This window comes from Ciconia boyciana, chromosome 18, assembly GCF_034638445.1.
Source record: "Ciconia boyciana chromosome 18, ASM3463844v1, whole genome shotgun sequence".
Taxonomy (NCBI): Eukaryota; Metazoa; Chordata; class Aves; order Ciconiiformes; family Ciconiidae; genus Ciconia; species Ciconia boyciana.
Window position 1 is genome coordinate 6,392,744 of NC_132951.1, and position 14,687 is coordinate 6,407,430.

General features: G+C 39.6%; 1 protein-coding gene across 18 annotated transcripts in view; it reads left to right on the forward strand.

Annotated features, from left to right (window-relative positions):
- Positions 1 to 14,687, forward strand: part of FNBP1 (formin binding protein 1) — a 110,122-nt gene that overhangs the window by 76,042 nt on the left and 19,393 nt on the right. For 9 of the 18 annotated variants that reach the window (XM_072883440.1, XM_072883447.1, XM_072883444.1 and 6 more), the window contains 2 exons: positions 5,348 to 5,545; positions 6,923 to 7,105. In XM_072883440.1, coding sequence (XP_072739541.1) covers positions 5,348 to 5,545; positions 6,923 to 7,105 — 381 coding nt within the window. The remainder of the gene's footprint in view (positions 1 to 5,347; positions 5,546 to 6,922; positions 7,106 to 14,687) is intronic. The other 9 variants (XM_072883451.1, XM_072883453.1, XM_072883454.1 and 6 more) reach the window with 3 other exon arrangements.

A 14,687-nucleotide genomic window follows, 5' to 3' on the forward strand; every position in this document is an offset into this window, starting at 1 on the left:
TGTCATCTTTAGGATTGATTGCTTATATATGGAGACTTAAATCATGGGTCCAGGCTGCAGCACAAGAGCTTTATAGTCACAGAACTAAAACAAAGAATATGTTCTTGTCCCACACTACTTTGTCTGAGGCAGGATGTGCTCAGATTATTTCCCAAATCTACTTAACACCCAGAAATGCCTCTACTGCTGCACTTGTTGTTTTTCTCCCCCACCCTCCCTTAGGAATATTCTCTCCTTTCTCTAGGGTAATTACTTTTTGAAATACTGTAATTGAAAAATAGGCTTCTGTGTAGAATAAGGAAGATGGTGGACATATTTCCAGATACGTAATAATCACCAATTCTTACTCAGATGGGTTCTATGTCTAATAATGAGAAAACTGAATGTTCCAGAAATGTCTTCATTCCACTTAGTTTTATAATAATGGAAGTATTTAAAGTATTTGCTACATAAATTATTGCAAACAACTCTGGCAAAATTTCTACTTTACTGTAAAAATCTTTCTTTGCAGATTTGAGGTTTGCTAGCAATCTGTAAATGAGCTCTCACAAATCTCGATTTCTGAACATCATTGTAGGAGTAAAAAGAAGCCTTCCTGATAAAAAGGCTGATAAAAGAGTTCGGTTGAGCTTCCTGATGTACAGTTAGCACAAGGGCAAATGTGTTTTCTATTTCATTTTCAGAATGATCTGCTCCCTTTGTAAATGGAGGCTCTGCTTGCTCTTTCAGCCCTTCTCATGGATCACGTTAGTGCTTCAAATACAAACAGCATGTGTCTTGCTGGCTGTTCGAATTTCCCATACGTCTTTTTCACTGGAATATTTTCTGAGCTATTCAGTGCCCAGAGCCTGGAGACTGCCATTAATTGGCAGCATAAGCCTGAGGCTGAAGTTCTGAAATGAATCCACTACTTTCTGCTTGGCAGTTGCTCTCACGGAGAGCAGCATAGGAAACCAAGAAATCGGAAATTATTCTTTCAGGCTGGGAGAAGGGGGAGTTGAGGCACAGATTCCCATGTTAGAACAACGTACCCTTCTTGAGGTACAGCTTTTGGTGCTGCATGGTGAAATCGTGTGGGGAGATTCATGTCTAAGCCTATACTCTGCTTGAATCTTCAAGTGAGGTCCTAGCAAAACGCACACAAGGCTTAAGCTAGGTGTTTGACCGTGAATTTTATATTCAAGTTACACTCTTGCACACAGATAAATCAGATTGATGGCTCATGTGCATAAGTTTGACATTAGAAAATGGTGGCTTTAAGCATTGATAACTAAGGGATGTCCCGTAGACACCATGCTAACAAAAATGTATTTAACCGAATTTGTTCTATCTGAACAATTACAAAGGGTTTAGCGTGTTCGATTTGGAAAACAGTTATGTCCATAAAGGGTTCTTTTTTCTTCTTAAATATCATCAAGGATTTTCTTCATCTCTGGAACAGTAGTTTCTAACTTTCTTGATTCTGATAAAAGTGATATGCTTGTTCCTGCCCTTCTGCAGGATGCACTTTGTAAGGGTGGCTATAGGTGAGCATAGTAGCAATGGAAAAGCTGTGTCTTCTCTATTTCCAGATCATGTACTACTTTTGCCACTAATGCAGAGTACTACAGCAGACCTTTCCCATCTGACCTCTTAATGTTCTAAGAAGCAAGTTTGGGGTCTCTTAAGCTACCATTAGGAGAGTTTCTCCTTTTCCTCAAAAGATTCAAATTGAAGGTTGTCTCCTTTACTCATCTTTTTCAAGCTTGAAAAACCTTGGATAGGAAAGTCGACTAGATCTGAGCTGTAGTCAACTTTGAAAATGAGGTCAGATTCCAGGAAAATTGAATGCAAGGACAGCTGGTGATAATATAGCTAGTACAATGGTGAGCAAAACCAAGAGCCTGCTGAGCAGGAAAAGCTTTGTGTGAAACTCTGGGCCCACACAGACATGTGTGTCCCAGCTGGAAGGAGATCTCCAGGATCTGGTAGTCATAAACAAATGTACAGTATGGCCAAACTTGAAATGTATAAGGTCAGACACTATGACATTGACAGAAGGCAGTGATGCATTTGGAGTTCTTATTTAGCTCTTGGTATTCTTTGGTTTTATTTTCACTTTTCTACCCAGCTATCACATACAGAGTTACCGAAGGAAGGGGAGAGGGTAAATGAAAGCTGTGCTTTTTGTACAGTAAGTTCAGTTCAGAAACCAGAGGTTTAAATGGAACAACCACAACTCGCATAGAAGATGTATTGGTCAGAAAGAAAAAAAAAAAAAAGAAAATACAGAGAAAGCACCAATTCTTAGTAATTTACCCTGAGTACCAAACTGTGTGTCAGCTCTAGGTGAAAGGATGTAAGAACCTGCAAGTTCTGCAGCTTTTTTTTTTGCTGCCAGTAAAACATTACCAGCTGATGGTAAAGAATTACTGTTTATAAAGGAAAAACAAAATAAAAGCAGCAGAACTTTGCACTTCATGTAGGTTTCTTGGCGCTTTTTGATAATAAATTTTCAGCTTTGGGTAAGTTTATTACAAACACTGTTCGATGAAGGGGCGGTTCCTATGGCATCTATGAACCAGCATGATTTCTAGCTTCCAAATTGTGTAGTACAATAGGAAGGGAGGATATAGTTCCATAGTGACTTCGCAGATGTGGAAGTGCAGACTGCTAACAACAGGCTTCCTTTCCATGGCCAGCTCCCTGTTCCCTCCCTCTGGGGGTGTTAGTAGGATTATGGAAGAGCACTTTTCTTCCAGGGCCCCTATTTCATTGGATAGTGTTAAGAACCAGAATGACACATGGGACAGACTTAATACTTTCTATATTCTCTTCAGCTTAAATATTACAAAGTTCTGCCTCATGCCCACTTGCAAAATGGCCAGTCTTTCAGGCTTAGTAACTAAATTTGTAACTGTGTAAATAGGATTGCTTTATGCCCTCACTGAAGTGTATAGAATTCCCACTAATGGCAGTAGAAACTGTCTGGATTTAGCTGGAAATACTGGTTAGCCCTGTGTTTCTACTGCAATTATAAATATGCTTCTTTTTATGTCCTCTTTCTAACAACGTGGACAACACAGAGGTCATGGTGCAAGGGTAAGCTGTAGTGACTGCTAGGTGAACCTATGCAGAACTTGCTTCTGAAGGCTCTAGCAGCAGATAAAATTAATTTGTTATGGACTTTGGAGTTCCTGTTATGACATTATCTCTGTGATATATGGAGCATGCTGGTTATTTTTAGCTCCATTGTAGTGGAAGGATGTTTTGACTAAATGGAAGGAACACTGTAAAATTAAGAGGAAAAAATGAAAAGCTCCATGCATCGGATAAAATACGAATAGAGTATTTAATGTAACCTTGTGTATGTTTATAGTTTCTTCTCTCTTCCTTCTTCATCTTGCTTTCATGACTATTATTAAAAATCTCTTCAAATGTTTAGATCTCAGGAAGTTTTAATGTCAAACTAGGATGAGATAATGGAAAGTGTTGTTCTACCTCCTAAAAGTTGTGTAGGAATTTCATAGTGCACCTGATAGGTTGAGGATCTTAAACCTTAATTTTCTCCACAATCCCATGAAGGCTTTTGCAAAGCTTTTCCTATATCGTGTTTTGCTCAATTGAGCCTGGCCTCTGGATATTTTTATATCCCACTAGATTTCTCATGAATAGTGTTTTACCTATGGACATAAGCAGAACCTGTGAAATGCCTTCAAAGCAACAAGTTCATCTTTTTTATCTGAGCAGGATGGCGATGCTCTTCTCTAGAGACTAATAAGATATTTGTGTGCTGTGGCACAGTTTCTCTAATGATCTTAAAGAAAACTGTTAGAACAGTATAACATAAAAAGCTCTCTTCCCAAGAAGTCAAGTAGATGAGAAGTGTGTTAAAATAATTTTTTTCTCAGTCCATTAGATTTAAATGCATTTGGCAAGCTCAAGTCTGAATTTGAGCTTATGTGTAATTAATTGTGTTTGTAGACCTGAGTAGGAAAAATGCTATACATTGTTCTTGCTTTGATTTATTTTTTTCTTTTCCCTCTCTCTCTCTCTCTCTCAAAAAAAAAAAAAAAAAAAAGGTAAAACTATTGTACAGAGTATACAGTCAGTGTGTAGCTGACTTGCATCTAGCACTCCTAGTAGTGCCAGAAGGGAATGTGGCTTTAATGACAGCGCGTGGAGTTCCCAGCCACTGCCTGCACCAAGGTGTCGGGCTACTTGCATGACCTTGGACTGCTCAGTTGTTGGGTAAAGCTCACAAGATAAACTCCTGCCATTTACTGTAGCTGAGTTCACAAGCACCAGCTTGTCAACTTGTGGCAGTGTGATCACTCGAGCTCCTTTATATAGGAATATTTATTGGGATTTTCCGCTAGTTTGCTTACAGCTGCATGCCCAGCAATTCTATACCTTAAATCTTTGTTATGAGTCACTTAAGTTATCTGTTCAGTTACTGAAGTATGATTGCTTTTCTAGTCAGTAAAGTTAACAGTAATGAGCTTTTAGTTATTTTCACCAGTAGACATGAAAAAGCCTTTAAAAGATGTTTGTATCAGAATTTTGATTTTTGTGTTGGAAATGAAACAGAGGGAATGAAAACATTGCTAGGTTGTGGTCAGACTCAGGGGTTGTGCAGCTCAGTGGAAGGTTGGAGTGAGGAGACCTGCGTTTACTCTTCCTAAGCATCATCTTTAGTTAACTACAATGACCTATGCTTTAATGATAGTTCTGTATTTTTTAATTTTCCTAAATAGACCGTAGTCCTCTGCTTTTTATCTGTTGGTATTTTGAGTAATGACTGGTCTCAGTGATGCCTTTGCAAAATGGGCTAGAGTTTCATAACAGGAATAATAGATTATTTGAGACTAAAGCTCACCTGCTTTATTTCCATAGATTGATTGTTTATTTAGAAATCTGTTATGAAACTGAGATTGTAGCTATTTATGTCCCCAGTTGTAATACGCTCTGACTGACATAGGCTGGAAACTTGTTCTGTGTGGGGTGGTTGTTGTGTTCGTAACTGCATTTATCAGTTTAATATCTGGGAGTATTAAATTTTACACAGCAGATGCCTTGTTTTGGTAGGATACTATGCTGTGCCTAGGTGGGTTTTTTTAAAGCACATCATGGTAGTGAAAATAGGTCCAAGAAAAGTGCCCTGATCTTGGAGCAGAGGGTGGAGAGACTTGTATTGATCCTGGGCTCTGGAAGGGCATTCGTTCCTGGGAATGAGACTGATCCCGGTAAAAGTTGGTTCCCGCACAGGCGAACTTTCTTGTCCTTGTACTGTTTTTTTTATGCCACCAATTTGATGACAGCCCTTGTCCGAGATGTTTATACTTGTGCTGCATCCGTCCCATTTCAGGATTCACAGCTGGTAATAGAAGCCTTTAAATCGGGGTTCGAGCCTCCGGGAGATATCGACTTTGAGGACTTCACACAGCCAATGAAGCGGACTGTCTCGGAATCCAGCCTTTCCAACTCCAGAGGGGATGGGAAGTCTGAGCCGAAGTTTGGTGGCAAATCCAAGGGCAAGTTATGGCCATTCATCAAGAAAAATAAGGTACTGACTTGCAAACTTGAGCTTGGTGCTAGTATGTGTATAGTCAATAATCTCTGTCTTGTCTAGTAATCCTGGCAATTACAATTTTTTAAAGAGAATTTTAGACTCAGAAAGTTAATAACTGATGTCTTAATATGGTGTTTTGTTGTAGTCTTTGGTTACTTAAGTTTCTTTATATCTTTAAATTTTTTTTCTTGTATACTTTCTTTAATTGTGTTGCAGTTTTTATATTCGTTTAACTTAAGTTGTCACGTCTCTGCCATGGTCCATTTCTGTTCCTAACTCAGAGAAGGAATTGTATACCACTTACCTAGTGCCATGTGTGCTAACTAACATTGTTACTTTTGGGAAGCTTTCATGTGGCCTTACTGTTTTGACACTTCTAAAACTCTCCTTGGCTTTTCATTTGCGTTATCTTTTCAGTCTGTGCACTGGGTTCAGCAGTTGGGTGGCTGGGAGCAAGGCATTGCTGCGATTCATTCTTCTTAAGCACAACTAACGGAGCATAACTAACTGAGCAGTTGACTTTTTTAAAAGACCATATTAACTTACGTATCCATTAAACCTTTTTCATTTCACTGTCATATTTTACACCATAATGCATGGCAGCATTTATCTGGGGTTACCAGAATGTGTCAGGGTGACTGGACTAAATCGGTTTTCAGTAACACTGATGGAAGCCCAGAGTAGCTTCGTTGTTTTGATCTCACCCTTGCTCTGACCCATACCAAACCACTTCTACTAATTACAGAGTTAAAAAATGTACCTGTTCAAAATGGATCATTCCTGTTGTGCTGGTATATGAGAGAACACGGCTGTCTGGTGCTTACATCAGTGTAGCCAGAAAAAAAACCCCAGGACTAACTCCTGAGCAAATTCATAGAATAATTTATAAAAGTGAAGTGTGATGCACATGACTGAGGTATGATTTGAAAGCAGGAAGGAATGTGGTTTGTTGTTTTCCAGATAATAGAAACGCTACTGGGCACTAAGGTACCTTCCTTATCTGATCCATTTAAATTCAGGTATTTGAAAGCTCTATCCATATGCATTATTCTGAGCTGTCCACAGAGCGAGAACAGGGCAATTTATGGGGATAGCGCTGCATGGAAGAGTCTGCATGAGCCTTCTGTCAAAATACTTTGTGTTACTCTTTTGTTGCATCACTTACTAAAACTTCCATTTATCACATTCTTCATTTAACACAACTCTTAAATGCGGCTTTCCCCCCTCTTTTGAACCATGGCCTTTAATATTTAATTATTTAATTGTTTTTTTTCTCTGGATTTCAAATATTGGTTTTGATGCTTATTTTCGTTTTGTTTTATCTTTTTATTTTGGTTTTTATTCTGTCACTTCTCCATCTCTTATACGTAGCTTATGTCCCTTTTAACATCCCCCCATCAGCCCCCTCCTCCTCCCCCTGCCTCTGCCTCACCCTCTGCTGTTCCCAACGGCCCCCAGTCTCCCAAGCAGCAAAAGGAACCCCTCTCCCATCGCTTCAACGAGTTCATGACCTCCAAACCCAAAATCCACTGCTTCAGGAGCCTAAAGCGCGGGGTAAGTTCTGCTCTGGATACCTCTCTCTCTCTCTCTCTTTCTCTTTTCTTTCTTTCTTGCGCTTTTATTGCACGTTCTGTTATGTAAAAACTTGTTTTGTTTTGTGAATGAATCCATTGTGTTTTATCATAACATGCAGACAAATCCAAGGAATCCCAACCTATAAAGCCATTTGTAGTCAAAAACCCCACAATGAAACCACAAAAAGTACAGTTGCTGATGGAAATAACCTATTCAGTTTTTTGGGGGAGGAGGGATTGTCCGAAGTATGGAAGGAAGAGCTGAACATTAAGTAATACTCCTGTAGAAGTGAAAGTCGTTAATTTAGGAGCCCTGCCTATGTCTGTGGCAGAGTAGGATTGGAGGAGCACTGTTCAGAGCTTTACTCTGCTCCTGATGCTGCATGTTGTCTACCTTAATATGAAAAGTTTTCCTCTGTGCAGGGTGGATTTAGCTCAATATCTGTGTCAGAAGGAGGAGAGTAAATTAGGAGGGATTCTAGAAGATAGTTCTTCTGACCTCAGTTGATGCAAGTTCAGGCATTTCTCTGAAAAGATCTGTCACGTCTTGCTGTAGGAGTGGGAAGATGACTTCCCTGTATTTTATGGCCAAGTACACCTCTGTGTGCGACTTCTCTTCCAGAGGCTCGGCCTCAGCTAGTGCTTCAAGTGCTGCAGTGTTAGCTTGCTTAGTAAGTCTGAGTCTTAAGATAAAAAACCAGGTGAGATGTGAAAGATGAACTGATTCTAGGTGGTAATAAAGTTGTTTATATGGTACATGTGTGCTTTAAACCAGGGCTGCCATGTTGGTGGAGACTGGGGGGGACACACTGAATTTAATGTTTCCTGCAGCTACCTAGATGTATTGATTACAGTTGGCTCTATATATTTGGGACTGACACTTCTCAAGGACCTTGACTGCATCCTGCAGCATGAAGTTTCAATAAGATAAGAAGGTTTGATTTGATTCCTGTAGAGACCCTAAGAAATCCTGTTTCCCAACAAGTTTGTATATCGTGTCTGCATTTGGGTCTCCTTGAGCAGATGATGTGGGTTAAACACCTTTTAAAGTGGCCATAGAAGAATTTAAAATCCTGCCATGCTCTTTAATTTTTTTTCTAATTAGTTTTAAATGTTTTTTCCACAGTTTTTATTCTTGACATTTTAAATGCCAATGAAATCTCTTTGGAAAAATACTGAGTTGAAAAACTATTTGTAACAGCCACTAATAGCTGCCATTCTTGCAAACTGTGGAGGAAAGGCATTAACTAAGAGTTTGATAAACATTATGTGATGAACCATTGCAAAGCTAGGAAAAAAATTTCAAGGTCCATGTTTGACTTGTCCTTGCAGCCTTCCCTACATACGTTAGCATGCAGAACTGTAGGCCAGCACGTCTTTTTCTGGGCATTTCCCATTAAGTCAACAGATTTTGTTGGTTTCTGAACTGACTTCTACTTCCCAGTGCTATGATGCACGCAGTTTAAAATTATATACTATCTGCAAAAGCTTTATCAGTCTAGCATGCAACTTCCAAAACATAGAGGAGATGTTCTGGGGGATTAGGGTTTGGGTTTTTCCCCTGCCAGCAGCTGAAGTGCAGTGTGTTAGGTGCTGGTTTATGCGTTGTACAGCGCAGAGAAGCTGAAAGCCTCTGTGGCTGACCTTGGGGATTCACCTGGGTCTACATCAAACTGGGTCAACATTTTGTGACACATCACCACAGTTATAAGTGCAGTGTCCCTGTCTCCTTTGCTGCTGATGGAGTAGGAAGCATGGCCTGAGTTTTCCCAGGTCAGCTGCTCTGTTCCTGTCCTTGCCATCAGCTGTGGCTATATTGGTAAGCTGATGTTGAAGTGTTTGTGTTGAATTAAATGCTCTCATTGGTGGTCTTCATAAGCAGTAAGTAAAATGACAGGTCCCCGAGATAAAATTTTTCATTTTTCAAACAAAAAGAAGACTTTATCTTTCCAGAAGCGCGCACGTGGCCCAGTTGTGCTGAGAAGTTGCTGACATAGCATGGCTTTGGCTCCTAGGTTAAGGTCCTTAGAATTATTTCCTCCTATAAAAATTAAAGGAAGGAGACACAAGTGTTCAGTGTTTTAAAACGTTTTTTAGAGCAGGCTGTAACATCAAGGAAGTGACTACTTTAAAAAGCCCAAATTCTGCTCTAGGGACTGCACTGACAGTTAGGGCTGAGGGCTGGAGTTGTATAAAAGTAGAGATGATTTCAATGGGGAGCTTCAGTGGTTAGTTACAGAGAATTGAGAACACTGCTGTAAACAATATTTTGTCTCATCTGGTTGCAGACAGTACATTTAAAAAAAAAAAGATGTTTTATAATGAGTGGTTTTCAGTTCTTTGCTAGGGAATTGCCATTTAATGGGACATTCAGAACCCAAAAAATCACATTTCTGGTGCTTTTCATTGGGGAAGCGGGAAGTTTCTAAGTTGTCCAAAGGCTGGTTCTGTAAACGTACCTCCTTGCATCAGTTGCAGTTTGGCTCAGAGTTTCTTTTCTCAGTGGCTTTTATGCAGGGGGGGGACAATCTTTCAGTTCTGCTTGTGCAGCAGCAAAGCTGGGGGATGTGCTAGGTAGTGGCTGTCTTGGTGGCACCCGCTACGGCGGGTGGGCATCTGGCAGTCGTCTTCATACAGGGTAGCGGTGAGATGCTTTGGAGAGTAAGGCACTGCCGAAGGTGAGGGTTTGCGTTGCGATCTAATGCACTGATAGTGCCAGTCACGGAACAGAATACTGAAAATAGTGCTGAGTATTTCTAGCTTGATATAAAAATACTAATTTGTAGTTCCATGGGCACTTCACAAGTTTGTATTTCAAATGTACAAATTCTTATTTAGTGAGTATTTGGCCGTATAAGGAATTATGACTAATTGCTTTTAATAGTTCCCGAAGAAAGGCGAGTCTTATGAATCCTGCATACTGTGTTGGTTTTAAGTGGTTTGTGTGAAAGGTGAAATAATGAGAACAATTTCCTATAGTCTTCTCTGAAATACCTCAAATTTCTGCTGACACGTTCATTAAAAATGTGCAAGGAAAAGCTATTGCTAAATCTTCATTTAAACCTTTCACTGTGTTCTCTTTCTATTTCATTTCCTTCCCCTGTTAGCTACCAGGATGTTTGTAAGTAAACACTTTTCCTGCCTGACTCACCCTGCAGAGTTGGAGGCCAGTGTTCAGATCATCGTCTTTTTTTCCAGAGGGACAAATTCAGGCCACTTGGTTCATCCAGAAATACGGAGTAGGAGAGACTGCAAAGCTCTGACAGCTTGCTCCATCTGATTTGAAAACTTGTCAAGTTCTCATTTCATAGGTCCTTTGGTGATTTGTTACACAAATGGTCAGGCTAAAAGATCATGAAAATGCCATATGACCTTCAAAAATAAAATAATTCTAACCAGGCAAAAAATAAATCAAGAACCACCCCCAAATCCTGTTAATTTATGAGGTGAAAAATGAGTGGTTGCCATTTGTTTCAGCTGATGTGGTTGATATAACCCAATTTATACTCAGTATAGCCAGATAATACTGTTAATTCTGCTTTTACCATATCAAGTATTATAAGATTTCCTTTTCTCAATTCTTCTCCATCCCCCTGCCAAATCAAAAAGCATCTGAATTTTGCTCAGGAGCATGAGCAGTAATGTTACGAATACTGGGTTGTGATGTTACCAACGAAATTAGGAGGACGTAGAGGGAAACTGTCCTCTACACAGAAGAATATCTGATCTGTACAGAAATACATCAGTGAAGCAACTTTTGGGAAGGTCGTGCAGGGAGCCAGCAGGACAGTCCAATGTAACGGGTGTTCGGCTTTGGACACTGAATAATTTCATTTGCTCTGAATATTGTCTCTGCACTGCTGGTTTTGTTCAGAGACAAAATTCTACTCCAGCTGGACACCTTGCAGTAAAGGTGGCCACAAGGCATTTTTAAGTATTATTTTAGAGTATTCAACCAAATTGTCAAGCAGGTCCTTCCTGGCTTTGTTGAGAAACTGAGCTGTTAACTCCTGCAAAAGCCAGGGTAACAATTTGTTTATTTCAGAGGAAACTGGCTCATATTCCTTTTTTGCACTGGCTTAAGGAAGAAGTGCATGAAAAAGAACTACTGAATGTGAACAAGTCCAGTAGATACTAAGACCTTAACAGGATAAATAACACCAGCAGAACTGCACATCGTAATTGATCCTTGAAACATAAGTGAGTGAATGGATTCCCATACAATTCCTCCATGAAATCTTTGATATCAGAACGTGTCTGGAGGCAGTAGGTTTTAGTAATTTCCTTATAAAGTTTTGGTTTAGCATCTTATGTTGCATTTGGAAAGAGAAAATACAAAACTAAAGCAGAAAAATCACTGGTGACTGTTAAAATGAATTATATAATTAGTAATGATATGTCCTGTGCCCAGTCTGGTTTTAATTTTGCTTCCAAACCAAAAATCCAGTGAATCTTGTTTTCATGGAAGGAAGCAGATGCCTGAACAATTTACAACAGATGCAAGGTTAATGTAGAGGCGCCAATACCGGTATCAGTGATCACTGCCAATATGAACTCCTAGTCTGATTTAAAAAAAAAAAAAAAAAAAAAAAAGCTGACTTTTGTCAGTGTCTGTGGTTTCTAATCATATTTTTGTATTTTCCTCAAAGCTTCTTTCTTCTAACCCCAACAGCAGAAATGTCCATTGTAGAAAATACTGTAAAACCGTTACAGCACTTGTCATGGATCAGAAGTAGAAGAGGAGGGGGGAAAAAAGTCTTTTACACAGTTTTTGTGAGTGCTGTTTCTAATAACTCTTTAAAAAGGCAGTATAGAAGTAGTATAACACGTAAAATCAACTCTGTCTCTTTAGGGAAGTTAAAGCCAGAGAGTACAAAAAATGAGGAACCACTTACATAAGTCATAATTTCATTTATGCTTGCTCTGCTTTTTCGAATTCCATTTTGAGGACAAGGAAGACTCGGTATTCTGCTAGTTTATATTAATTTTGTGTTCTTTTATTGCTATAGCGGCAGTAACATCAGCACCTTTATTTAAAGAGCAATACTTCTGAGCTAACAAAATCCAGGGGTAGAACTTACACCTTTGAATTACTGTGTTGTGCAGACTTGCCATTCCTCTTACCTCGGAGACTGGGTTGTGATTAAGCAGAGAGGATGGGTCTGGGAGCTGGGACGCAGATATTACTGTCATTGCCAAGTTCCAGCCTCCAGGCAGTTCCTTAAGGCACACGGAGGGACTTTTGTGGTTTCCTTTTTGGTGGAAGTTGTTGACTTCATTACAATGTGATTTTATTTCCATTGCACCAGTTAATGTTTTCCCTTACCATCCCGTCTTGCCTCTGTGACACACTGTGCAGTCTTCTCCCTCGACACTTAGCTGTTGGTCTGCCTGGGTGATCAGTACTTTGTGAGCATGCAGAAACAGCAAACAAAACAAACCACCCCCTCTCCTACCTGCTCTGTTCCCTGCCCCTGGGATTATTTGTTATTCTAATGTAAGTGTATAAATCTGTGCCAAGACCAGGATTTTTTGGCGGGTGGGGTCGTTAAAGCCGTGGTTTCTTCTAGCACAGAGAGAGATGTTTTCTGACCTTTCGTATTTAAACTAGCATTTAAAAATATGGTATTTTCTGATTTTTGTGAGAATGCTAAACTCTTAATATTCGCCTAGTTTCTAGGAAGCTTCCACTTTTCACTTAAGGCTAGTTAAATGCCAAGCTGTCTTTTGCTGTAGAAGCAGTAAACACGGAGGTGCTGTGCTCGTCTCCAGTGTAACGGATGTGTGTTTTCTCTTGCTGACTCACCAGCAGACACAGTCTTTGTATATTCACAAAGAACTCATGAAGAGGACTTTAGGGACACCCACGTGTGCCGTTGAGGCTAGGGAATATGTTGTAAGTCCGCGTATGGTGTGATCAGCCCATACCGTTGCTACACAGTCGCTAACCCCACTTACAACGCCATTAGAGTGTGCTGTGGAAATGTGCTTTGTAAAAGATAAAAGGAAAATTTGGTGGGAGGCAAGCTGCAGCTTACTGTGTTATATGCAGGAAAGATATGTCTGCTAGTCCTGGAAATGCTGAAATTGGCACAATTAAAGTAGCTGGACCTGTGAAATTCAGAGTAAGTATTACAAACGGGTTCCATGCATTTATTCTAAATTATTTTATGAATGCAGTCTTGAGCATCATGAGCCAACCCCTGATTTACAGCAGTGCAGTGACACGTTCTGTGCCTTGGTTGTGGAGCACTCCATGGAGCTTTCTGAAGCTTCCCTGAACTCTCTAATGATGATAGTTCATGGAATCAAGATATGTGACCTCTAAATCTGATACCCAGATAAAGCAGAGTATGGGGAGATTGTTACAGGACCGCTACGAAAGAAAATTACCTCTTGGTTGTATGGAAGTCCAGTGATTTATTTCAACCTTGTTTTCTGTAAGTGAGGTTAGTGTCCGTGACTGTCCAATAACACATGGACTTGCTGGCTTTCATGCTCTCTCATGTGTTATTGAAGCTTGTGGCTCTTAGGCTCTTCATTTTTTCCCTGTAAGACTAAGCTAGGCTTGTTTAAAATTGACAGCTTGAAACAGATTTGCTCATTTTGAAGAAATGTAATTTATTTGATCACTTTGGGGGAAGATGCCCCTGTTCTCCCAGGAGCTGTGAGCAAGTTTCTAGCTGTGAAAAACCAACAGAATGGGCAAAAGCAGTTACTTAGTGTTTAATGCAGATTTATTTTCAGTCTGCTTATATTTGTTTACAGAAACTGAATCACTCTCATGTAAAATTATGAATACATTTCAGAAATGGAAAACTGTGAATATGACTTATTTCAGCATTTCATTGTTTCCAGTCTATGATCTGCTTTATGTGTACTGGTTATAACAATCCCTGATGTACTATTTGGAAATGCTATTAATAAGTTTTCTATTTTTGTCGTACTTAACAGCATAAGAATTCGGCATACAGTGTCTATAATCCTTTTCAAATTTGCTGAATTTACAGCAAAAGAATAGTCTTGATGCAGATGATTCTTCGCAGTAGCGTAGTGCCTTTAGAGTGAGTAGTGTTTAGAAACTAGCGCATGTAGCATACATTTGTGCCTTTTATAGAGTGCTTCGTAGGTAAATATTTATTCTGCACCATGAGTCTTGTCTGTATATATGTACAAGGATCTCAATTTGTGCTGATCATGTCTATGCTAAAGTTCACAGGAGTGCTAAAGCAGTTATGCAAACAAAAGCTGCCTACGCTGAATTTCTTTAGCAGCGTATTTTAGCTCATTCGTTCTCCTACCTGTATGATTATTCTTCAAATGGATTCGTTTTGTTTGCTTTTTTTAATGGCCTCATAGCTGAGAGAGTGAATTTCTTCATTGCACTGTGATTATTACCATGTGTTTACTTCCTAATGGACTGAACTTCAGAGGGAAGTTTAACTGCTGCGTTGTCACTGAATGCATCATTCAAATGGACTATTTCACTATTTATTGCAAGGCCGTATGTTTTCCTTGAATGGCTGGCATGTATTGCTGTACAAATTCTGGTAACAAATGGT